Below are 26,328 nucleotides of genomic sequence, written 5' to 3'. Positions count from 1 at the left end.
ATTCTGGGTCTGGGTTTGTGTTAGAGAGAGATTGGCAGTGCTCAGTCTTCTTGGGAAGATTTGTGACAGGACAAAAGGAGAGGAGAATGGTGAAGAGCTGAATATGCATGCTCCGGAGCTGGGCTGTCTGGGTTTAAATTCTAGCCAGGCATTGTGCCCTTAGATGTTTCTCTTAACCTCTCTGTACCTTAGTTTCCTCATCCATGAAATGGGCGCAATGATAACACCCGCCTCACTTGGTTGTTGCAGGGATTAAGTGAGTTAATTCAAGTAAACCCTCTGAAACATCATGTGACACTTTCTAATCACTAATTGCAGCTTATTTACATGGTTGATTGTGGCCCAGTGTTGCGAAGTAAGGGAGCATTCACAAGTTCAATGGCTTGAAACAGTGCCCATCTATTCCCCTAGTTCTGCAGCTTCTGGTCAGTTGGTCTCACTCAGGTGCTGGCTGGAGCTTGGCTGATCTTGGTTGGGCTTAGCAGAGGATAACGCTGCACCGTGTAGCTTTTATTCTCTCACCAAAACTGGTGAGCATGTTCTTTCCACGGTGATGACAAAGGCACAAGGGTACAGGAGAAACATACAGGCATCTCGGGGCCCGGTCACAGCGCTAGCACACCATTGCATCAAGTCACATGGTCAGACCTGAAGAGACAGGGAAATACACCCTGCCCTGGGGGTCATCAGTGCAAGTCCCATGGCAAAGGCTGCGAATAAGAGAGGCCTGAAGAACTGTTGCTCAGAATGAGAACTACCATAGTAACTCTTTTTATTATAATTGACATAAGAAATATTAGACTGAGAAATCAGGTCAAGAAAGTATATCCTTACCTTCAAACAACAAGGTGACCTTGGGCAATCACTCCTCCACCCAGAAGAAGAGGGTATAATTTGTTTATGTAAATAACGCAGGCTCCAACTCTCACCCTACCTTCTATACAGCCAAAGAAGTTCCTTCCTGGCCACTCCTAGCTCTGAAGATTTAGGTAAGTGTGTGCGTGTGCATGTGCGTGTGCGAGTGTGCACGTTAGATAGAATCTGATCTTTGTCAACATCTGCAGAAAATCTATTTGAGCAGCATTCCTAAAAGAACACTTCTAGAAATGATTACTCAGGATGACGTACTTACTATTAGGCCATGGTAAGCCCCCTAGTTAGCACAATGATTAAGAATGGCAGGTTTGGGGAGGGATGTTATCTTGGCTACCCCAGAGCTTTGGCCCAATAACCAGGGCAGGAGGGTTCTTAAAGGGACAGGGCAGCTTGTTGCAGAAATTAAGGCTTCCTACTCTGTTTTTGTTTTCTCCTTTGCACTTGCGTGTGTGTTTAAGGAGAATCCCCCAACAGCAAAGAAGCCCAGGAGAAGACAGCACAGGTTCTTTGGCACCAGGGGGCCAGCTGCTCAGCTCTCTTTACCTGCAGAGGCAACAGCTAGAACAGCACAGGGATGTATGAGTACAAAGACAAGTGGGCAACTGGTCTACCTGTGCCTTCATCAGTACTCATCCTACTGCAAAATCTGAGCCCCAGACCCCTCTCCAAAGCCCTCAGTCCCACGATTCCTGCTGAGAAAAAGGAGAGGACCAAGCCTTTGTCAGCGGCTTCAGACTTTTTGGTGACAGCTTGTGCTAAGAGGCACATTGATCATTGTGGCCTGGTGCACACACATATACAGCTGAAAGAGAGCTTCATAAGTCACTGTGTGTGTGCTCAGTCATCAGTTGTGTCTGACTCTTTGCATTCCCATGGACAAAAGTAGTCCATCAGACTCCTCTGCCCATGGAATTTTCTAGGCAAGAATACTGGAGTGGGATGCCATTTCCTCCTCCAGGGCATCTTCCTGACCCAGGGATTGAACCCACATCTCTTGCGTCTCCTGCACTGGTGGGCAGATTCTTTACCACTAGAGCCACCTGGGAAGCCCTCATAAGATACTACATTAATACAGAGTGTGATCTACACTGCTATTTTTTATTCTATTACCCTTAAGCAATAATGCTCAGGATAACCTGCTAGACTGATTTCATAATGTGCTAATATTAGGGTCCCAACCCACAGTTTGAAAAACTCCAGGCCAGTTCCAAGAAGTGTGTCGATAGGTAAAGGGGTAGAGAAACAAAACGCTTTTAAGAGCCACAGACCTCACACTTGTCTAAAACAAGAGACGGTTGGTTAGAAAAAAACTAAGAAAGGATGCCGCTAATGAAGCAGTGGGATTGGTCTGTGTTGTTTTGATGTGGGCACATCACCAATGGGTGTGGATTGTTAGTATTTTTCCTGCCCAGGGCTAGAAAGACTATCCAGTGCTTTCTATTCCTTCTAAAAGAAATATACTTATGTTTTAAAAAGGGACTAACTTAAGTGAAATGATCAAATAGGTCACAGTATAGGTGACTATGATAATGTGAAACTGTAAATGTGGAAGCTGCTGGGAAATTTTGATGGATATGGAAACGTTCAGGGTATAGATGGGGAAACCAGTCCATGGAGCAGACAAATTATGATTATGGCCCAGAGTGGACTATTAAGCAGTCATAGCTCCAGGTATTCTGGGGTCCAGCTGTTCATTCTCTGATCTCTGGGTCTCAGTTTTGTTATAAATGACAGTGGCCCTGTCTCACTCGACTGGTGTGGGATGAGACAGGTGGAAACACCCTGAAGTCTAAACACCAAAGCTAGCTCTGCAGGCTGGTTGGTATTCCCTTTCGGATCCTTTCCATCAGGAGAAGAGCCTGCTTGCCCCATTAGCATCTTTATCCCTGTTTACATCCATGTGACTGTCCGGGCCTCTTATTGAATGTGGCTTTGATTACAACAAGATGATGTAACCCTTGGTCTCGCTGTATCATGTCCACCCAGACTGTGCTGTGTCAGGATTCAGCTGGTCTGGGTCCCATCTTGGGTCTAATAAGGAAGGACCAAGGGGCTTCCCTAGTGGTCCAGTGGCTAAGACTCTGCACTCCCAATGCAGGCGGCCCAGGTTTGATCCCTGGCAAGGGAACTACGTACCACAAGCTGCAACTAAGACCCAGTGCAGCCAAATACATGATAAATACATTTTAAAAATAAAAAGGAAGGACAGATTTGCGCAGCCTCCAACACCATGTCACGTGTCTTCAAAGTCCTGCATAGAACATCAGTAAGAAGTTGACCCTAGAACTGCCCTTGCAGAGCTGAGTAGCCAGAGTCTGTTCAAGGCGTTTATAAAGGCCCCATTACACTCCCCGCCTCAGTCCTCCTAGCTTTAGGGCGGATCAGAGCCAAGCTGACAAGCAGTCTCTGAGTCTTTGTTAAACCTGAGCTCAGATGGATGTAGAAACACAAGACAAGCCAAATGATATGTTTAAAAAGTTAAGAGGAAACCAAGCTCAGCAAGGAACTACAATCCTGGATTTAGCCTGGGTGAATTTTTCTTCTCTGGGATTTCCTGTCCCTTTTTTGGGATGTTTCTATCTACCCAAATGTTCAGTGGCAACTGGTCTAAGGTCATCAACTGAACGATGGAAGAAAACCTTACACAGTACTTGGGTTTAGCTGCTAAAACATCTGTGGCTACCCAATCAACCCAAAGGCAGGCTTACAAGACACATGTTCCCAGCCTCCATCTATCTGTCCTTAGTAGAAAGAGGCCAAACTTGAAGACAGGGCTTAAAGAACCATCCCTAACAATAAAGGCCAGGCCAACATGGGGCCCCAACTGCCTGGCGGGGCAGGGACAGTGGGGCTGGCGGGGGAGGTCCTCAAGGAATGTAGAGAAAGTGAACCCAAAAGTCTGCCTCCTGCCATGTTCTTAGACTGCAGTTAAAATTTAACAATATTTTTTTATGTAAATCATCTGGTATGTTCAATTGCATGGGGGGTTGGGGGTGGCAAAGAGGGAACAATGGGCTGGGATTAGATAATTTACTTGGTGCTAAAATTCCAGGAAGTTTGTGTTGATCTGGGCCTGGATCTTGTTACTTTTTAGCTTCAATCTAAATCTTTATCTTCCTAGTATAGTTGAGAGGACATTTTTTACTTAGCCATTTTTACAGTTGTAATTTTTTCCCCCTTTCATCAAATAGAGCCAGTTAGATTAGCAGCTCTTAGCACGGAGATGAAAATATTGGTAGGGCCCATTGGGCCCTGTTTTGTTTATTCTAACAGAGCAGGCTTTGATCTAAACATATTTCCTGGGGTCTGGACTAGATGACCTAATTCCTGTCTTATCCGTCTCCACTTTCTGTGAATCTCAGATTGTGCTTGACTGTGGAGCCCTTTGAAATTCACTTTACGTTTTTTCCCACTTTGTTACCCACTCTGACATTTGTTTCATTTGGGGTAGGGGTGTGTAGCTCCTAGTAAAAGACTCCAGTGCTTTATTTTTCTAACAGGACTGCTAAGTTTTAACAGAGTGGGAGCTTTTTTTTTCTCTCTCTTAAGTTCTCTCCTTCTTGACATTCGCAACACGCCAAAACCAATAAGCAAATAATCTACTGCTAGAAATTTTGTGTCAACTGCAAATCAGTCAGGATTTTCTGTATGACACTTTTTTCTAATTTAAAAAACAAAAGAAAACAAAAAACTGTCCCCCACCCCCTTACACATCCATTGAATAAACCCCGCCCAGGAGAATTGAGAGGCAAAGACTTAAAGCTCAAAGTGACTCTTGAGCCAATCGGTTTCCCTAAATGATCTGGAGAAACCTGCCCCCTTCCTTACTCCATGCACCCCTCCCCCTCCACAGCCACTGGCCTGAGGGGCCTTGGGTAGCTTAGGTCTTGTCACTGGTCTCCCTTTTTCCACCCCAGTTTCCTGTCAATCACCAAACTGCTCTTCCAAGCCTATTTTCCAGAAAGAGGGAAGCCCCTGTGTGTGTATGCGGAGGTGGGGATGGGAGTAAGGTAGGGGTGCGAGTGGGGAGCAACGCAGATGAAGGGGGAGAAAAAAACACACAGAGGAATAAAGCGAAGGAAAGACGGGGAGATAAGGAGCCACAAGAAGGCGGAAGAATGACAGCGACACAGTCGAGACCCAGAAAGAAAAAGCATCCTTACTCCGAAATGGGGGGGGGGGGGGAGCTCAAGTTGCTAACGTTTGTAAATTTTGAGTGATGGCTACAAGAAAGTCGGTTATTCGCTGCGCTCTTCTGTTTTGTTTTTCTACAAGTCACATTTTTTTAAAAAATAAAGGAACTGAGGCAAATGTCACCAATAAGAATATTTTTAGTTCAAAAATGTGAATTTGGCTGTTATCATTCCGGGCAGCAACAAACCCTGGAAATTCCGTGTTCGGCGATTCCAAAACTATCTCGACGCACCTCCAATTAGAGAAGGGGGCAAAGAAAGGCGAAAAAGTGAGGCGAGGCTTGGCGGAAGGGGGTGGGGCGGCGCGTTCACTTCGGCCTTAAAATAAACTTTGTAGCTTTATAAATATGAATCCATTTCTCTTCCGCCGGGCTGAGCCGAAAGGCTGAGTGTATTTCTCACTCAGAGAGGAAGCAGGCTGAGGGTGATTTCTTGTTTTGCAAACGAATGTAAGGGGAAATAGGCAGGTAATGATTAGAGAGAGAGTCGGTCGATGGATGGATAGGCAGGGACCAAAGCGAAGAGGGGAGGGAGGAGACACACCGAAGGAGACCCCGAGGCTCCGACTTTCTCCTAAGGGCTACGCTCGCCTCGGAAAGTCTGTCCAAACGAAACGCGGCTTTTGCTCCCCTTAACTCATCAGAAAAAACTAGAAGGGAGGAGGTCGGTGGTGAGAGAGAAAAGAGAAAAACCCGCCCCTGCTCGCCCCGCCAGCCTGGCGGAAATGGACGCGCAGCTGGGGAGGCGCAGGGCCGTGACCCCCGCGCCGGCCGCGCTGGGAGCCCCGCGGTGGGGACCGCGCCGCGGCCGGGGGACTGAGGGGGTCGGGGGGAGCGGTCCCGCAGCTGAGCGTTTGCTCGGAAACCCGCGTCGGGGTTCCGCCAACAGGACCCCTTTGGAGAGGTGGGCGTGGGGCTCAAGGGCGCGGGAGGGAGGGGGAGCGCCGAGGGGCGTGTACGAGCAGGTCCCTCTCGGAGGCCGGCGGCCCTCGGATGTCCCCGCGGGTTTCAGGCTTGATCCCCAGAGAAGCACCCGGATCCAAGCACCACGCAGGCCTGGGCACCCAGTCGTCGTCACGCCCAGCCCTGGGAAGAGGTTGAATGCCTTCTCTCGCAGCGAAAACGTCCTCCTCCGGCCCGCGTATGACAGGAGCAGCCAGAATCCCACCTATTTGTTTGGTCCCCACTTTTGAGCAGAGGGGTCTCTCTCGGGGAGACATGACTGGGACCCTAGAGGCGCAATCGAGGATGCTCGCTAGCGCGCTGAAACGTCTGGGTGATTCTCCGCAGCGCGCCGCAGCGCACAGCCCAGTGCCCGGCCTCTCAAGGTTTGGGGGCGCCGGTCCCCGTATGGTCAAAGCCTCGGGTCAGCGCCCACCTTTCGGCACGCCCTTCCTGGGCCCCAGACCACTTAGCCTGGGGACGCTCGCTCCAAGTGGCCATGGAGTGGCCTGCGCCCCGATGGAAACTTCTACTGGAAGACGGCCCGGAGGCTTCTCCCTTACCTGGGCGCAGGGCCACTGTCCGCCGGCGGTTTACCGCCTCCCTGGAAGAAAAAATTCGCCGACCCCTCTAGACACCAACTTCCACCCAGTCCATTTGCTGACCCCAAAATAGTGCTCTGGAGGAAAACATGTTCTAGGGGAAACCCTAGAACAAAAGGAGAGAGGAAGAAATCAGACTGAATTCTGGTGATGCAATGTTCAAGTCGACTCTACATATCCTTTGTCATGGACTTTTTCTTTCAAATATGCGTGTGTATTTAAATGCCTAAAACACTAATTAAATAAAGACCAAGTTGACCTCGCTGGGTTGAGGCCCAGTTTCAGATTATATAACCCCAGCTGCCCCAGGAATTCTCCAGCAATGCTGCTCACAGCCGCCTGGAAAATGACTGAATCAAGGGAAGTGAAACCACCGGAACAGGAGAAATAAAGCCAAAGTCTCCAAGGGAACGAATATCCTGCTTAAGGAAACTTACCTGGCCCGTCGGAACCTCCTATACCAACTTTTTATTTCACACCGTTTTTTTCTTTTTTCTTGGGGGCAGAGAGGTTGTAAGAAGAGTAGCCAAACAAGTAATTGATATTGGGAGAATATCTAGATCCTCCAAATTAAAAAAAAAGAAGAAGAAAGAGAAAAAGAAAACACATGCTCATGCAAACCTGTTTCTGTTATGCCTTTTACAATTCCTTATTTAGAGAGAGAGAGAGAGAGATACATACACAATTTACTGGTGCCTGGGGAAATGCTAAAATACATTTTGGGGCCTGGCTAAATAGAAATGCACTGTAAAAACACAGACACAGTTATTTGTTTTATCTGTTGCAAAAAAAAATGTATTTGATTACTTGAGTAAAATTACAGTATCTCTGTTGTTAGTAAGTATTAAATGTTAAAGAAATTGGACCCCCCCTTCCTTTCAACTTTCCAAGAAAGTGCATGTAACAGTCCATTTTTTTTTCTTCCATACCTAATACAAAATAAACAAACACTATACCTGCTCTCTTGATCAAGAAGAAGCATTTGCTCTTGTAAGGAACATATGTACATTTTAATGAAAGTGATATTTCTTTTTGTATATACAAGAGCATCTACATTTTTTTCTCCACTGAAGGTTGTTCAAGATGCTATTCTTAGCAGCATTGTGAAATTCCAGCACACATTTTCTATTGTGAATATACCTACAAGGCAAAATGTTACGTCTTAGTTTCAACTACCAAAACAACACTTGTATTTTTCTCTAAAGAATTCTGCGTGCTTATCACTGTACAGAAACTTATTAACATTGAGGACGACTCAAGTAAAAAGCACAATACAAATAGCAGTTCAAAACGGAAAGGGTTAAATCTACCAAAAAAAAAAAAAAAAAAAGCAGGTTGAATTTTAGAAAAAACAAACAAACACCCAAACCTTTCAAAGAACCACACAGTTCAGTCTGTACTTTCAGTCCTTTCCTTAAATTTGTTTCAAAAGATTAGACAATGTGTTTGCTGATAAAATTTTCCAGCAGGATCAAAGTATACATTTATATACAGATTTTATTAGAGATCTAATGCATCACTGAGGCATTGCATCAACACCAGATTCATATTAAACTGGATATAGAAAATAAGTTAATGCCAGATTAAGACCGCCTAGCAGGGCAACTTGCAATTGCCATAAATGTTACAGCAAGTTTACAGGACTCTAGTCAATTAGTATTTAGTCCAAAAATACAGAAGACCAAAGTTAACGCTTGCATTCTGTTTGCAAAGCCAGGTTATATCACTAATAAATAAGCTTTCTTAGAACTCTAGAAGTTGAACAAGGTACAAAAGAATGTCTTCAGAACGTTGTAGTTCAGAGATCTGTGGGTGGGGGGCAGGGGGGAGCTGTGGGGGAACCAGAAGTCGGGGGGCAGGGCAAGGAGGAGGAGGCAACCGTGGGTCTCATTCTGAATGGGGGATGCGCTCTCTCCAGCCAGAGGGCCTTAACTTGTGGCGATCTCTTTGCTGTCTTCCATGAAGCGGGTGAAACGGAAGTTGGTTCCATTCTCGCTGCTTGCCATCTTCTCCAGGCCGGCCAGGGGCGCGCTGGGCTCTGAGTTCTGGAGCTTCTCCAGGTTTCCTGTCAGCCCACTAATAGGTGAGCTGCTTCCACTGCTCAGGCTTCCAGGAATTGGAGGGATGCCCCCATTCTGAATGACGGAGATCTCATTGGCCTTCATCGCCAGCCCGTTGGAAAGCGCGGCTGCGTACTGATTCCAGAAACTGGAAGGATCCCCGCTTCCTGACCTGGCCGCCAAATCCTTCTGGAACATTTCTGGGAACTTGACGGGATTGCCTCCTAGAAATGTCATAGGGCCATCCACAGAGAGCCGGCGACCCCGGCGGGCGGGGGTGCTATTCCACATGTGAGTGCCCATGTGTACCTGGGATGCGGGGGAGAGGGGAGGAGGGAGAAGGAAAAAAAGGGGAGAGAGAAGGGAGAAGCTTAATAGTTGAATCTGTCTCAACTCACATCCCAACACTCGACAGGGCCAGTGGCCGCAGTGTCTATTCTTATTACATGCCGGGCAGTGGGAAGGGTAACAAGAACCGTCCACTCCAGTCTGCTAGTAATAAGGTGTCCACTCTCTGCAGCCCTGTTCCGCCTCTCCTCTGCCTGGGAAAGGATGCCTTACTTACTCCTTTTTTATTACCTGTATTTAGCTTATAATGGCCTTGAGCAAGCCAGTCAGTTGCAGATAGCTCCTTCTAGGGTGAGAATTGTTATGTCCACTCTCATTGCCATGGCAAGAATTGTATCTGACACCCTTTACCCTATAAATGTCCTTTTCAGTTGGAAAGAGAGTGCCCCTCACTGATTGCCCAATGGAGGGCCTGTGTGTGCAACGAAAAAGCCAGAAAGTAATTATTCATCTCGCATTACTGGCAGCAATCTCTAGAGAAATACTCTGTCAACAGAAAAATGTACACAGTAAGAGCGCTCAACTGTTGCTCTAGAACTTAAGCATATTTGCTTTCTTTCCAACACGTATCAGTAGGAAATGTTGTATGATCAATTATCATAATACCCATTAGCAGAGTGGTAACGTTACTGTTTTTAGAAAGACAAACCACGCTGGACTGCAGAGTTATGAAAAAAATAGATGCCCACGCAGAGGAGAACTGTAATTATTAAGTGGTATGGGCAGCACACAGGCCACATGGAGGTCTTTAATCAATACCCCATGGCAACGCGGGGCTGTCTGACCTGGTAGGTAGAGCAATTCATTAGGTGCACTTAGCGAGACAACAGGGCCAGGCCACTGCTTTGCTTAGGTACCAAATTATTCAAGGCGCTCTGACGTTCAGCAGGCTGCAGCCTGCCCTGGTCCCTGCCGTGATCCTGACCTGGATAGGCACCCACACTTCTCCAGATAAGCCACACAGCAGCCAGTTCTCTTGCGAGAACTTGCCTCCTGTCTGGACCAAAGACTCTGGGAGCGTGCTTTATGAACCCTCAATGGCCTCGAAAGAAAGAAGGCTGCTGGGGTGGGTGTGGGTGAGGTGCAGATGGAGTGAAGTACCTTAAGATTGCCTTTTGTTGTGAAAGCTCTTCCACAAATAGTGCAAGCAAAGGGTTTCTCTCCAGTGTGAGTTCTCTCGTGAATCTGCAGGGCACTCGACGAGGAGAAGGTCTTACCACACGTGTTGCAGTAGTGCTGTTTGGGGGTTCTCCTGGGCAGAGCTGGGAGCAGAACTGGGGACGTGGCAGAGGAAGACAGAGGCCCAGAAGGGATGTGACTGGTGGGCGTGTCCTTACTGTCCTGAGGAGTCACATGCACGAAGCCGTTGACCTCTGTCTTGATGAGAGATGCCAACGAGTTGGCGGGAATCACCGCCGAGTTCTGATTGGGGCCAAGGTTGGAACTGGGCTCAAAGAGCTGTGATGGTAGATCCCGCATCTGATGTGTCAACATGTGTTGCTTCAAATTACCCTTGGTGGAAAAGCCACGATTGCAGACTGTGCAAATAAATGGTCTCTCTTTGGTATGACTTCTGTAGTGAATGTCCAAGGCACTCTGACAAGCAAAGGTTTTGCCACAAATGTCACAAGCAGTGTTTTTAAATTTACCCCGGTCTCTGAAAGGGAAGAGGATTCCCAAAGAATCTTCTTTGATGATTTTCTCTGTGTGACTAGATGTCAAATCCAGAGCCCCACCATTCACTGGGGCGGGAGACAAACCATTGGCAAACTCGCTTGCCCCTGCTCTCTGCAGCTTCTCCTCGGCGCTGGGTGACTTGTGGAATTCCTGGGTGCTGTTGGATGGGGACAGAGCCTGCATGGAGGAGGTAGACTCTGAGATGGCTGGGCTGCCTGCACTTTGGCTCTCCATGTCGCCACCCACCGAGGATGAATCGTTGGTCAGGACATCCCCCTCGACTGACCCGTTCTCCACCGACTTCAGGCTGGCCTGCAGCTGCTCTGCCAGGCCAGCATTGATCATCTTCATCTGATTTTCCAAAGCGGCGATGCTTGACATCTCTAGAGGCAAAGGCGAGGAAGACAGGCTGTCTTGGGACGCGTCTGCGGACTTGGGCGTGTCCGGGATGCTGCCCTCGGGACAGTCTTCCATGTTTTCATCGGAGAAGGTGTCTAGGTCATCGAAATTTTTCTCATCAAAGGAGCCTGTGTCGGACTCCATGGACTCGGGGTAGCTGTCAGGGACCGGGGTGTTGGGGATCTGGCCCCCCATGTGCATTCGGATGTGCTGCTGTAGGACCACGGCGTTGGTGAACTTCTTCTGGCAGATGGGGCAGGAATGCTGGACTCTGAGCGGGGGCATAGCTCGATGGACGCTGTAGTGGGTCTTCAGGTTCCCTTTCGTGGTGAAAGCCCGGCCGCAGATCTTACACTTGAAGGGCCTCTCCCCGGTGTGGGTGCGGTAGTGCATCTTCAAGGCGCTCTGACAGCTGAGGACCCGGTGGCAGATGACGCACTCATTGGGGTCAGTGGCCTTCTTGTCAATGTTTTCCACCAGTTGCTGAAGCTTGGATGTTTCTGAGGCCTGGGCTGAGTCCAAGAGTCCCCCAAAGGGAAACTTCGCCTTGAACTGCTCGGACATGAGCGGCAACAGAGGGTTGGTGAAAGTCGAGGCACTGCCGGGACCGCCGCCGTCAGATGCCAGGGAGCTCAGCACGCAGGCGTTCGGGGCTGAGGCCGAGCTGGGGACCACACCACTCTCTTCGCTTTTGCCGCCGGGAGGGGGCGCAGTGGGGCCTTCCGCTTCCTCCGGGAGCCCACCCGGGTTTCTCGCCGCCGGCTCGGGGGCCCCAGAGTCGCTTGTGACGGAGCCCGGGGGGCTGGCAGCAGAATGGCTGATGGGGATGGGGGCTGGCTCTTCGGTCTTGATGAAGGGGGTGAGGTTCGGGAGGGTGGGGGGCAACGGCAGGCCGACAGAAGTGGTCAGGGTGGGCAGGACGGGTTTGGTGTCTAGCCAGCTGGTGACCGGCTTTTCTGGAGGGATAGACATGCCGTAGGGGATGCCGCTACTGGTGGGTATGCTGTCCAGATGCTCAGGCACGGGGTAGGGGTTCATCTGGATATGAGGGTACTTCTCTTTGTGGCGCTGAAAGTGGACTTTGAGGTTCCCCTTGGTGGAGAACCTGTTCCCGCAGATGTTGCACTTGAACGGCCTCTCTCCGGTGTGGGAACGAAGGTGGATCTGCAAGGCACTGTCGCTTCCGAAGACCTTTGCACAGAACCTGCACTTGTGTTTGAAGAACGCCTCATCCGAAGCGCTCTTGGCCTCGAAGGCGGTGACATTTGGTGGCTTGCTTTTTCTTTGCTGGGCCAAGGCGGACAAGGGGTTTAAATCCTCTGCTGTCGTTCCAATGTTGGGCAAAGGGCTGGGGAAAACCGAGTTAGCGGGGGCCGGCTGAGGTAGAAGTGGATTAGATGCAGGACTCAACAGACTGCTTATTGCAAAAGCTGGTGAGGATGAGGCAGAGGCCGCGGGGTTGCTGGTGTGGGAGGCGCCCGCGCTCGAAGCCACTTTTTCCGAGGATGGGGTGGGAACTGCTGCCGCCAATATGTGAACGCTGGGGGAAGAGCCGCTGTGTGGGGGGGCGATGGTGTTGCCGGAACTGCTCTGAGGTAGCTGGATGGGGGGGAGCTGTTTCACACCGCTGATGCTGGCAGACTGGCTGGCAAGGCTCTGTGCTAACCCAGCTGCCGCCGCCAGCTGCTGAGATAAATGGGAGCTGAGGGTGGACAAGGGGTTGGCAGATGTTCGTAAAGTACCTGGAGAAGGACTGGAAGAGGTTGGCAGGTCTGCATTCTGAGAAGCCAACAGCAATATTTGGTGACGAATCTGTTCGATCAGTTGCAGCTGGTGGATCTGTTGCTGCTGCAGAGCTAAGAGCTGCTCCATCAGGGCTGGGACGGCCAGCTTGCCCCCGGAGGCCCCATTGCATCTCGCTTCTTGGGAGAACTGGGCCACTGCCACCTTGGTGCTCTGGAGGTTCTCGATGATGACGTTGCTGTTGATCACGGAGAAGTTGCCCAGTGTTGTCAGGTCCCCGAGTTGAGGTAGAGAGGTTGTGATCGCTGAGGTACCTGCGCCGGAGCTGCTGCTGCTGCAGCTAGGGGGGACGCTGCTGTCACCACCACTGCTCAGAGGCCCACTGGCGCCTTTGGGAGCTGCCGGGGCCTCCACCTCCATGGACTCTTCCCTGTCCGGTGCCTGGGCTTCGGCCAGGTCGCTGCACTCTCCTTGCTCTGTTTTGTTAGCCGTGTCATTCATTTGTTCCTGGGGATGATCAGGAGTGGGGCTGGGGCTTGAGAAGGTTTCAGGTGGGGAGGCTGGACTTTCATTTACGATTAGAACTAATTGGTTTTTAGTACAATTCTTCTTGTGGAGCAGAAGATCTGACAATTCGAAGAACTCGGCGCAGCACCGGCCACAGATGTGGGCATCCTTGCTCTTAGTGGTGCGGTTGGGTTGACCCTTCTCTGTGTCTCCTGCAAACATGAAAAGGAGCAGGATTAGCAAAGAAGCCAGGACACCCAGAGTCATCCAGGACTTCAAAAAAAGAGAGAATGGGGGTGGATCAACTCTTTTCTCCCTACAAAACTCAAAAAACTATGGCCCCAGAAAACCAATCAATATTCCTTAAGAATGTTCTTGATTAAATGTTTAGGCTGTTGGAGGACTCCCTATCAATCTGGTATCTCCGAGAGCCGCGGCCTTCAGGTAATCCATCAAACTATAAAATACTATGAACTGCAGACATTGGTGCATAATGAAATTCCATAGCAAAATATTGATTTCCAATATTTTATACACCTTATTGTCTACTCATCCATCCAGAGAGGGTCCAGCCACCATCCTGAGGACTTATTAGGCTCTTGAGTTTCTGTCAACCTTATTCATTTTCAACTGATTCAAAGATATCTGTGACAGTTTGTTCTGTCACTAAACTAATTTGTAGTCATTCAGGTTCCAATCAGTGGTTGACAAGGGGAAAAAAAAATGCCTATCACCAAGGTGAAGACTGACAACTTGAAAATCACCTCCAGCCCCTACCTGGAACCTGAGCTACGTCTGATCTGTGACAAACACACTTTAGCCACATCAGTAACAAATCCTCTGGACACTCAAGACTCAGCTGAATACAAGAGAAAGCAAAGAGACACACACACACACAAGAAACACAATGATCAAAATCCGTTACAAGGTCTGCCTGGCACCTATATATCAGAGTGTGGCATGTTTATTTTTAAAATTAAAGAATGCAACTGGCTACCATCCCACTAATCAAGGAATATATGCCACTGTGCTCCAAATGGCAACATTATGCCTGTAAATAGTTCATCAAAAGTGCTCTTTCTATCTATAAAAACTGGCAAAAGATTTACATTTCTGATTAAATATCAACTTAAAGAAAGATGTGCAGTTAAGGGGAAGTGAAGAAATAATTCTTGTTTTCTAGTCTGGAAATGCTTTGCAATTCTCCTTGTCTGAAATGCCTTTAAAAACAGTTTGCTCTTAACTGTTATCAATTGTTTAACAGATTGTCCCGAACCTTTCATTATAAAATCCCTTTATTTCATGTTTGTTTCCACTGGTTGCTCAGATTTCTTCTCACTAAGATCCATTTGTAAATTAAACATAAAAATCTCCAACTCCAAGCTAACATCCTATTCAAAGACAGGATGGCGTCCCATTGTTTGCCCAGCATGGGGAACACCAACTTCTGTTGTACAAATGGTGTGTGGTCATCTCCGTAGGCTGTGAAAAAAAAAAAAAACTGTTTAATTCAAGGATTACCTCCCTGCATGCTTTTCTGCAGAACTGAATCAGATAATAGTTAGTTTCCATGACTTCCAAATTGAATCTCCCAGAAAACTTGCAGGGAAAGAAAAAAAGAAAAAAACCTAATAGCAAATATGAATAAATGCAAAATCAAAATTCTGCTTTTTTCAGTAAACTTAGAGTTGAGTCAAAAGAGTCAGCCATTTGCCTCTTTGCAGTAAACATAAAAAAAACAAAAAACAAAAAATCTTGAGTAGTTTTACATGCCAGAAAATATAATTAATACCCAGATACTAACTTTTAAAATTCCTTAACTCTGTTTGCCTTGAGTGATGCCGTAGATGATTAGAAACTCTGGTAAAGTATGCCAAATGTATGCACACTTTATTCACTGGGAGGGTTATTTGAGTAGCTAAGTTATACTTAACAAGCTAGCTTCCTTAATACCCATCTTTTAATCTCTGTAAGGGTATAGTGCAAAATGCATTAACAATACCAAACAAATCTTGGTTGGAGCAGAAAATACCAATAATGATTCAGTTTTAATTTAATGTTTAATCATCCTAATTGGCACAGGATTCCTCTGCACATTCAAGGTGCTGTTTTAAGCTCTGTCTCTCGCCTTACTTAAAAATAATGTAAACAAAATATTAAACGAAATTCGCTAAAGTTATGTTGCTTAACTGGGGACGAAAATAATGTGACAAAAATTCTGTTTAAAGCTTCTTATTTTGACAACCAATTTTAAATGATGCATCCATTTCAGATGCTTATTTTAAACTAGGAAATGCAGTTCCTAATATATTCAACCGAAATGTTATTTCTTTCTCTTTGCACATTTCCATATGTAATGGTTATGTTTCCATCTACTTTTACAGCCAATTATGAAGGAACAAAAGCTATTCTGTTTGTTCACACATTTTCAACAAAATGCATTAAAACTATTATGTCAGCATGTTCTATTAAGCTCTGCATTCAGTGGAAAATACTTTTCAACCAGCTCACATTTATCAAAACATAAAGCCACTTTAAAACACAGTTTTGCTTGGTCAGCTGGGCTTAGACAAATAATGACAGATTCAGAACTAAATAACTAGCAAGGGAAATCAGAAAACTGACTTCATCAATTGTACACATTACAATGTAGTTGCTTCAAATATTTAGCACATCTGTGCTCACGATTAAAGGGCATTTTTAATTCTTTATAACTTGCAAACATCTGATATTCTCATAATATAGAGAAAATTTAAAAAAGGTTACTTTACAGGATTTAGCTGATTATTACTTTCCTGTGCGCCAATTCTGCATTTGTGCTGCTTCAAGACTCACTTGAGAATTTTCAAGTTTTTCAACCTGAACATTTTTATATTTAGGGTTGTGCTAACTGGAAGGAAAATATAGACACTTAAAAATAAGTGCCTGCTTGCTTCTAAGAAAGAGACTGTGTTAAAAAAGCTGCCCATATTTTAGCTTAGATTTTCACAACATTTTAATAAGCTGACATTTGATCTCACTGTAGAGTCAACTAATTTAATTTCCTGATGTTTATGAACACCAAAAAAAGAAAAATTGTGATACCTATTTCGATTGATTTCAAAAGCAGGTGTCACTACATTATGATAGTTCTTAACTTTAAATCTATCTGCCTTCTGAACAGAATTCCCACGAAACAGCTTTATATGAAAAAAAAGAAAAGGACAAAACATGAGGTCTAGTTTGAATCTTTAACTACCAAAGGGAATATTTTAAGTTGTAATAAGATGTACACACACATACACACATCATAAACTAACATATTCTAATTCATTTTTTTGACCGTCTGGCTAGCTTGTATTTCTCTCAATTATCTGTTACACAAGGTTGCAACTGGTGACTCCATTATAGTAAATACAGTTGCCTTGTTCCCTGTACTATAGTGAAAACAATATTCTAGTTCCTCTTTAAGGATTATTCATACAAATTAATTTTGTCATCGTGGTCATACAGGAAAATTTAAGAAGAGGTGGTTTTCTAAGTATGTACACACAAAAAGATTTTTGGAATTTTCTGGGTTTCTTTTACCCTCTCTGGGCCAGAGGAAGAGGTGATCTTCTAGCTTTATCCAATTTATATGAAAATCCCAGATGTTTTAGTTCTCATTGTACTATTTAGGTTCTTGATGCCCAATTCAAATATGTCAGCTTTTCATCATCTGAACTCAACACTGCAGAATAGGAGGCAGAAAATTGAAGTGTTCCAGTATATCTGTCTGCTGAGAAAACAAAAATAAAACTATGCTCCATGCTGAAAGGTTTAGCCAGCCAGGAAAACAAAACAACAGCCCTACTGTACCACGCTGAGTTTTCTTTTTTTGGAGCTTCTCAGAAAGACCCTTCGCTTGACTTCCCAGTACCTTCAGATCACATTAACGTTTTTAAGAAAACCTCGCAAGATTATGATCTTGGAGCCTATAGTTTTAACTGGCTGTTCCTTTTGGTAGACCAATTTCGAAAGGCTATCGCAAACATTTCTGATTGATTGATTTTTCTTTTTCTTTTTCTTGCACAGACCTGGGAAAAACCTGCATTTGAACGTTCAGCTTGAGATTCCACCGCAATTTAAACACTGCCACATATGCTCTGCATGTTTTCTGTAATGTCTTAAGTTTCTTCTGTGAGATCTGTAGCCAGATGACACATTTTACTGGCTCCCTTCAAGTCCCCTCAGTGTTCTGCCTGGGATTAGCGTGTTCTCGAGTGGAAGAATACAAGGGGAAATCTCTGACAAAATAACAACACGGACAAGACAGTCCTTTGAAAATCGTGATACCAGCCCACCTAATGTACACAATAAATGAAAGGGGGAAAATATCTTCCCCTTGGATGAAGCAAACTGAACACTAGATGGGGTTCCAGTTGCAAGGGTTTGTTCAAAAACTTCTTTGTGGCTTTCCTCTTCCAGTGACGCGTAAAAGAGACTGCTTAAGGCGAGATCTAAACTTTGACTACATAAACATTGGCAAAGGCACAAGAAACTAAATCCCTGTTGTTTGAGGGTAAAACTGAGCTATGGGAACTACCTGTCAATCTTCCCCTTTGGGGGTCTGGCATCTGAGGGTGACAGGGGAATAAGGTTAGGAAAAGAAGCCAAGCTGATAAGGTGAAACTAAAATAAACTCCGAACTTCCTGCTAAGTGACTAGCAAGACTCAATTTGGGGGTCACTGGGAAGATACTGAAGGACATATTATGATCTGGACCTTGTCACCTCTGCATGGGAGGAGGCTAGCAAAGGTTAAAACAGCTCCACACATCTACGTTTTCCAAAGCCTGGCACAGCGACTTTTTTCTTTCGGAGGGGGAGGGGTGCTGGTTCTTGGGATAATTTACCACCTCCTCCCTTCAAATGCTCCATGACTGCCCTTTTGGTAATCTAAGAATATTTGGGAAGACTGGGTGAGCGGTATCAGGAGGTACCTTAGAAAAACCGAATTAAGTCTGCAGAAGGAATTAGTTCTGGCTACTCCACTGAGCTTGGCTTTTCTCAATTTCAAAAAACTGAACTGCTGGTCTACCTAATTCCCACCCCTCCACTTTTCCGTGAGAGCTCTGCCTCAAAAATTCAGATTTTTGCTTTCCAAAGGACTGTGGGTCAAGACAACTTGCTACCTGCCAAAGCAGAAAGAAATGACATAAAGTCCCCAAAGAATAACCTATAAATTGACACTTGTGCTTATAAACCATAGGTGAACCTGGATGTAAAATAAACCACAAAACATTCGGTATCACAAATTCACTTTCATGCACACTCTCTCATGTCCTTCCACCTTTCGCTTGCTTGTGTTTGTTTGTTTGTAACATTTTAGGAAGTATGTAAGGCCTCCAGCAAATCCCCCCAAGCAGCTTGCATTTTCTCATCCAAAATCTTCCATGATGCCACCAACTTAAAATAGGCCTGATTAAACAGGAGTTCTTTGCAACTGCCTTATCATGCAGGTGTCGTTTTTTCAAAAAAAGCAATTAATTATAGTTCTCTCTAACCTTTTGGGCCCAGAAATCTATGTGTTGCCATTAAGCTGCTCACAATGAGTAAATTACCATGGTAAATAATAGAATTTCATTATTAATATAAATAAAAGGAATTTTTTGTGATACTTTATATGAGAGGCAGTGTTTTATCTGCAGTTTTATCTGCAGTGTTTTTATCTTTCTTCCAATATGATCTCTTCCTTGAAAAAGCTGGGCACAGAAGTACTTTCTTAATAAATGAATGGAGTATGAGTGGGCCAAACATGTCATTCCAGGAATCTTAAAACTACACAAGGAAGAAAAAGCCAACACACACATATACACACACACCTGAAATCCGAATCGCTAGTGAAGAATCCACATACAAAATCATCTCATTCTAATGTTCTCTTTCCTCAAAATTATTTACCTTGCTAAATAATTTTCCCAGTGGCAGTCATCTTTCTACAAGTAACTCGAGACTTGTTGAATATCATTTAAGAGACAAGTAATAAGTGCCATACTCTTGGTTTCATAAGAAACAGTAAAAATCTCCCAGTTTATTTTAGGAGAGTATATAGCAGCACCAAAAATAGAATTAAAATATGAACATCATTAGACTGACCAAATGATCTTGTTTCTTGAACTTGTTCTGATAAAGTTATCCTGGAGATTGCTGAGCCTACCTTGGATTTTCTTTGTACGCACGCACACGCTCAAACACACACAGGAGTGACAAGCCGCACAGTAAGCCTGACTACTCCCAGCCTTGGGAGTAGCTCCTTCAGGGCAACTGTAACGGGGGTGCCTACAAACTTTTCTATGTCTCACTCTGGACCAAAGTCATGAAATCGGAGGTGCCAGCTTCTGCTGAGGGCACCACCAACTAGGTTTAATTTGATAGGTTCAACATTTCCTTTGCCATGTTTTAAGCCCATCTCAGGAAAGAAAAAAAAAAGTAACCACAGTGTTTAAGGAAGGTTAATCTTCTAAAAATTTAACAACTTTCATGTAGATTAAACAAACCAACCCGCAAACTGAAACACAGAACTCCAATGACTCCTTGAAGTGTGTGTTCTGCTCCGACAGGAGAATGGGTGGCTGGATACAGTGTGTGAAGGGTGGTGACTTTTTAAAGGTAACTTGGAGACATGATTGCTCAGTTCTCTATCTCACAACTACTCCCAAATAAAAAGAATTGGAGTGTGTAAGGCCCTCCAGTAAAATCAGACATGGAGGAGGATTAGTTGTGTACTAATATTATTACAACATACTAAATCCTGTAACCCTATTACAAAATCTACCCTCTAGGCAGTTTCTCCCAAACTTATTGTTCAACCATGTAAAAACAGTCATAACCTAAAACCATTACAACTGGAGAAATGGAGGGGGGTGGGGAGAGGGGAGTGTTTCCTACGGCGCCCCTACCAGTTTTCTGCTTCTTAGGACAATGAACCAGCTTTGGGGGATAAAAAAGAAAGGAAAAGGAAAGGAAGGAAGGAATAAAGTAAAAGAAAGAAAAAAGAAAGAAAGGAAACTTGATGCAACTTAACTAACTTACCTCAAAGCCCAAATAAACCGAAAAAACAGTCCTAATAAATAATAATGGTCAGAGGTAGTGAACTCCTTTTATGCTATCGCTTTATGAGAAGCCTTAACTATTAAAAATTCCGGATTCAGAAGGCGACAGGAAAAAGGGAAAGATCTAGCAAGCATCAATTCTCTGCGAGTCCCAAGCCTTTACTTTTTCCCCCTTTTTTGAAAATATATAAAATCAGTACACATTAATTAAAAAAAAAAAGACTTGAAAATAAATCTTTCCTCTCCTCCCGTTAGGTTTGGTCCTTTAAAAACTGTGGTCTTTAACAGTATCACAGTGAGGAAGATCTCACCAGAAACTTTAGCAAAGATGGTGTGGGGGCGAGATGCAGAAGAAACCAGCCGGGAAAACCCGGAAAAATACTGCGGTGGCCTTGGATAATTTCACCTCGCTGTACCTTGAGTACCCAGTCTCGCCTGCGGTGGAAAGCGGGGATCACGGGTTCTCAGGGGACTGAGAAATCAGAGGCTCTGGATAAGGCTTGAAGCTTGAGAAAGTACTGGGGTGGAGGGGGCCAAATATTGTACACAGATATCTTTATCTGTGTCTGTTCTCCCCGCTTTCTTACAGGGATCACCCCCCTCAACAGGAGTCCCCTTTCCCGACAGCCGGGGTGAAGTGGGTGGGAGTCCCTCGGCTTCTCCGCCTGGGTCCCTGCGCCCCAGCTCTGCAGAGAAGCAGGCCTCTAAGGAAGGACCGGAGGACCGTGAGGGCCGGGCGGCCGCAGAGTTTGGAGGACGGAGGTACCGACCAAAGGGCAGGCTTCCGAGCCCTATCGGGATCCAGCTCCCTCCTCTACACCCCAAAATGACGCCGAGGACTGGAGCACCCCGAGAGACATCCCGAGTCGCGGATACAGCTCGGGGGTTGCCCCTCGAATCTCCGCAGCCGAGAGGCGAGCACTGTACCGGCGAACCGAGCCCGGGGCGCCGCTCCATCGCCTCCGGCCTTGGGCCTGGGAGTTCGGAGGCCCCTAAAGTGTAATATTTTTTAGCGATAAAAAGGGACTCAAGGTGTCTGCCTTCCCTACCCCCAATTCCCTGCCCGGATCTCTACCACTCTCGGCCTTAGCTCCGTCACACAAACTTTGTTCTGGACTTGTTCGCTCCCTTTGGGACCCAGCAGTTGTCGCCTCCATCGGAGGAAGCGAGTGCCTCTGTTTTAGGGGTACTCCCTCGTGGCTAGATAGCCCACCCCACCTCCAGCTCTGGAGAACGACCCTTACTACTCCTGGAAGTGCGAGGTACCACGATCCTTAGCGGGAGCCGACCGACTCTAAAGATTTCTTGGGGGCGCCGTGAGTGTGCATGTGTTGGGAGAAGAGAGGCGGGGATCAAGTGGGATAGCCGGACCCCAACACTTTCCCCGTCTGCCTGCACTCTGTCTGGGGAGCACCCGACAGCAAAGAGCATTCTCCAACACGGCCTCTACCCCCGCGCGTCAGGCACGCTCGCCCCAATACAGGTTCCCATCTTCTTGGAACTCCGAACTCCCACAGGCACCCCATTCCGCGGCGCGGGCCCAGGAGGAGTGGGAGCGCTGGGGAACGGGGGGAGCGCGGCGCAGGGAGCTCCCCTCCACGTTCCAAGTTCAGGCCGGAGCACAAAGTAAACTTCCTTCCCGCAGGCAGCAGGACCAGGGCGGCGGAGGCCAGGCCGGGCCTCTGGCGCTGGCCGGGGAGCGAGTGGAGCACCGCGCAGGCAGGCGCCGACGGCCTCTGTCCGCACCCGCGCCCCGCCGGGCACCCGGGCCCCAGCCGCAGGTCGGAGGGTCCCGGGATCCGCTCCCAAGGACAGCCGGGACGCAGGAGCAAGGCCGGCGAGCCCTCTCTCCTCCCCGCAGGAGGACCCAACAACTCCGGAAAGATCCTGCCTGGAGAAGTGTTTGCTTTCCTCGGGGCAGGGGGGTTGGGGGTGGGGAAGCCCAGCAAAGGCAAATTGAAATTAAAAAAAAAAAAAAAATCGCGGAGTCGAAATGGTGATTCGGGTCGCGGCGGCTGGGCGGTGGGCGCGGGGGCCAGCCGCGTGTGCGTGGGTGCGAGTGTGCGTGAGTGTGAGTGCTAGTACGTGTGTGCGCGTGTGTGTCCGCGGCGCGGGCCGGAGCACTCACCATCTCGCCGGGGGAGCGAGGCCACTTCGGGGTCGGATTGGAAATGTTGAGGCTTCGCTTGCTTCCTCCGCGACATGCTGGCTCAAACATCAGCTGGGGCAGAATAAAAAATTACTAAAAAAAAATCTTCTCAAAATTACGGAAATCGAGCGGCGGCGGCGGCGGCGGCTCCCCCCGCCCGCCGGCCCGCCCGCCCCCTCCCCGGCTCCCCGGCCCCGGGCGCAGCGCGCATGTGTCCTGCTATAATTATGATTATCAATAATGCATTGCGATTAATCATAGAGGGGCTCTTTGAAAGGCGATTGGCACCGGGCCAGCGCTATTCAAACCCGCTCGCCTTAATCAATTAGTTCGTGATTTGCTGCAGACCCCTGTCTCTCCGCGCGCTGGCCCAATAAGCCGGCCGCGGGGCTGGCTCTGCGAGCCGCGCCGCCCGACACTGGGTTAACCCTCTTCGCGACCGCCCGGGACTCCGCGGCCGGGCCGCCGGGGGCCTGCCTCCTCGCCTCTGAGCACCCGGCGCCCCGGCCTGCGCCCCCCTCCCTCCCTCGGCCCCCCCATCCCGGGCTGGGCCGACCCAAATTAGCATGCCCTCCCCGGAATTAAGCCTCCCCGGGTGGGGGGTGGGGCCGGGCGGCGGGGGCTGGGGACCCGGGCTGCGGGCGCGCGGCGAACTTTCCAACTCCGGCGCTAAGCGCGCCGGCCCGCGGCGGGAGGGAGTCCCGTGGCGGGATTTGGGGGGAGGAAGTCCCGTTTCGTGAGTGTTTCTTCGTTTCTTTAAGAGCTACCAGAAAGCAGCCCACCCCCACCCCCATTAAAAAAAAAAAATAAGCGAGTGGGGAAGAGCCAGCCCCACGCCGGTCCGCCTCCCGCCTGCCGCCCGGCCTCCCTCCCGCTCGCCGCCTGGCTCGGCGCTCCTTCGCCCCGAGTTCTCCATCCCCTGGATCCCGGGCTCGCGGGGGCGCGGAGAAGAGGACCAAGGAAAGGTTTGGGAATGTGATGGGTTTGGGGCTTTGGGGGGGGGAGGGGCAGCTCTCCCGCCACCCCATTCCTCCTCAGAGGGCCCAGATCCTCCAGCTTCTCGCTTGCTCCCTCGCTCCCTTTCTCTACCTCGGACATTCCCAGGACAATTAGGGCTTAAGTTTTCGGGAGAAGCGGCCCCGAGCCCGTGGGATAAGGGGGCGGCCCGGCTCCGCCCAGGACCCCTCCCGGACCTCCCCCTCGGCTGCCCCGGTTGGCTGCAGGGCGCGTCACTCCGCGGGGAGGCGGCGGCGGCGGTGGCGCCGCCGAGCCCAGGGCGGGCGGCGAGCGGGGACCGGCTTGGGATCCGAGTTCAGCTCCAGCCGGGGGGAGGGGAGGGGCCGCCGCTTACCCAGCACGCTGCAACCCTCCCCTGGCCTCGCGAGGCGCGGGCCTGCCCCGCCGGGCTCCGGGCACGGCCAGTCCCCGGGACCCCGCGGCCTCTTCGTCCTGGGGGAGCGGGCCGTGCCCCAGGCTCTTGGCGAGGAGGTGGCCGCGCTGAGCCTGGAGAGAGGGGGGTCCTTGTCCGCAGCTGTCTGGCCCCGCAGAAGCTCGCCTCCACTTCTCAGGCACTTGCTGAGCGCGGCACCCAAACTTTTCGCACCAGCTCCATCTCCCCAGGCTTTGAGGCAGCCTTCCCACCCGCGCCCCTTGAGCCCGGAGTGGGGATCCCGGAGCCCGCACTTTGTCCTCTGGGCTCGGGCCCCCGCGAACCTGAGGCTCAGTCCTCGGCTCAGCCTAGCTCTTCCCCCTTGCGCCTCAGGGTCTCCTCGCTCCTGGTTCCCGAAGTCTTGCGCCCGAGGGACACTCTAAACTTCAGTTGAGTAATGGGGATGGGGAGGGGGGGAGGTGCAGATACACAATCCCTGCCCTATCTCGCGATCGGGAAAGGAGAGGGCTCATAAGGACGCCCCAATTCGGGAGCGCCCTGGAGCCTGGGGAGCAATATAGTCAGTTCGCGCGAAGTGGGCACCAGTCTTCTGAGTAGAGTTTCGGGTGCTTCGGACCACACTACGCTCCCGCAAGAGTCTCTCTAGCCACTTTCCTCCTCCCTCGCTCTTTAAAATCTAAATCTTTTATGTGCGGGTGACTGTTTCTGTTTTCCTCCTGACGACTTTATTTCTCTTGGTATAACTTCTCCTTTCTCCTTGTTCGCCCTTTCTTCACCTTTTCTCCCGCTTATTTTTCCTCTCTTGTGGCCTCGCTCGATCTCTCTCACACACACACACATACACAGCCCACTGCACCTCGCTCTCTCTTTCTCCCCAGGTCCTGTTGGTTACAGTAGATTTTGATAAAAAGACAAACGAAGCTATCAGTGGGGCTGATGTTGAAGAATGAAGATAATAATGTTTCCATAGGTGGTGCTTCAAATGCCATTATTTCTCACTGAATATTTAAAGAGATCCCTCGGCAAAGATGGATCTGCGTGCTCCTGGGGTGCCCGCCTCTCGCTTCCCCCAGACCCCCGGGAAAGTGTGCGGGAGCACGTGTAAAACCCACCCCCCGCTCTGCAAACTGATGCTCGCAGGCATCCCAACCCACACTCTTCCAGGTACACCAACGCCGCCGTATGCACTTGCACACGGGTTTCTCCGTTTCTGCCCGGGTTTGGATTCTCCCGTATCCTTCTCTAACAATCTTGGCTTCTTGAAAGTCCGGGCCTCCTGGGTACCGCGTGCTGCCAGGAACCGAACGGAGCTAGCGATCCCGCAAACCCTTCTTCTCGGATCGCGCCGTAAACGCCGCGGCAAGCTCCCGGGATTGGCGTCACACGTGTTCGTACTTGCTCTATGTGTGATTAAGATTAAGGGGCGGGGGAGCTTTCCCTCCCCGCCCCCAACAAAACACCAAAACAAACAACCAAACGAAATGCGCACGTAAAGAAGCAGCTTCGCGATGTTTAATTAAAAATGGGCGAGCAGAGACGAATTAATTGGGGATATCCAAACTTTAATAACTTTTTTCGTTCTTCTGTGTCCTCGAAGACGTAGAGGCAGGCTTCTCGCTCGGTGCGCAGTGTCCCCCGCTAATTTCTTGTTTGTTTTCTTTCCCTCTGTGGCCGGGAGAGAGGAGAGGGGAGGTGGAGGAGGGGGATGGGAAGAGGGGGATGGTCGGAATGGCTGGGAGAGGAGAATTGGTCTTTATTGTTGACGGCAATACATCAATTATGGGCCATTGTCTTGGGCCCAAGTTCCGTGGTTCGCAGACGCGGGCGCTGCGCTGTCAGGGCGCTCGGGTGAGGCTTCGTGTGCCGCGAGGCAGAGAAATAATTAAATTAATAAAAACGGAGACAGAGTGGGGTTAGACAGATGGGGGTTGATTTGTACTTTTGAGCGGGTCGGAAGAAGGCAGGGACTACAGTGAGCTGCCACAGTGCAGCCCCTCCCTACGCCCCGCTCAATCGAGAGACCTGCGCGCTCTACTGGGGGTAGCGGGTCCCTGCCTTGGGTGGGGCAGCTGCTGGGGGACTCCGGTTGACGGACCTGGCACGTAGGCCCCTGGCTTTTAGGGGCTGCTCCATGTTAAAGACTGGGGGTGGCCCAAAGCCTGGCAGCGGCTGCACCGGGGTCGTGACCTCGTGGGTCGACAGGAACCGCACCCGAGCGAGGTGCTTGGCGAGTTGTTCAAACTCACATTTGGGGCGCTGTATGCCTGTGTTTCTACCAACAAATCTCTCTCCCCCCTCAGTCTTCTCAACACCTACAGAGTCCTTGGTGGGTCTGACGGGGGCCGAAGGGCCCCAAGGCTTGCGGGCCACA

At 48.8% G+C, this 26,328-nt stretch overlaps 1 protein-coding gene across 2 annotated transcripts; it reads right to left on the bottom strand.

Moving 5' to 3' along the window:
* SALL1 (spalt like transcription factor 1) lies at positions 7,100–22,709 on the bottom strand. 2 transcript variants are annotated; one of them, XM_018061933.1, is made up of 4 exons: positions 16,914–20,573; positions 14,623–14,828; positions 10,122–13,558; positions 7,100–8,981 (listed from the first exon to the last, which is right to left on the bottom strand). In XM_018061933.1, the coding sequence occupies exons 2-4, from the start codon at positions 14,627–14,629 to the stop codon at positions 8,541–8,543; spliced, it is 3,885 nt and encodes a 1,294-aa protein (XP_017917422.1). In that variant the 5' UTR covers positions 14,630–14,828; positions 16,914–20,573; the 3' UTR covers positions 7,100–8,540. The 2 variants fall into 2 exon arrangements, with proteins under 2 accessions (XP_017917422.1, XP_017917421.1); XM_018061932.1 differs by lacking the exons at positions 14,623–14,828; positions 16,914–20,573 and adding an exon at positions 22,547–22,709.

The sequence above is a fragment of the Capra hircus genome, chromosome 18 (genome assembly GCF_001704415.2).
Source record: "Capra hircus breed San Clemente chromosome 18, ASM170441v1, whole genome shotgun sequence".
Lineage (NCBI taxonomy): Eukaryota > Metazoa > Chordata > Mammalia > Artiodactyla > Bovidae > Capra > Capra hircus.
The sequence above is the reverse complement of the archived record's forward strand: the minus strand, read 5'-3'. Positions and strand labels throughout refer to the sequence as shown.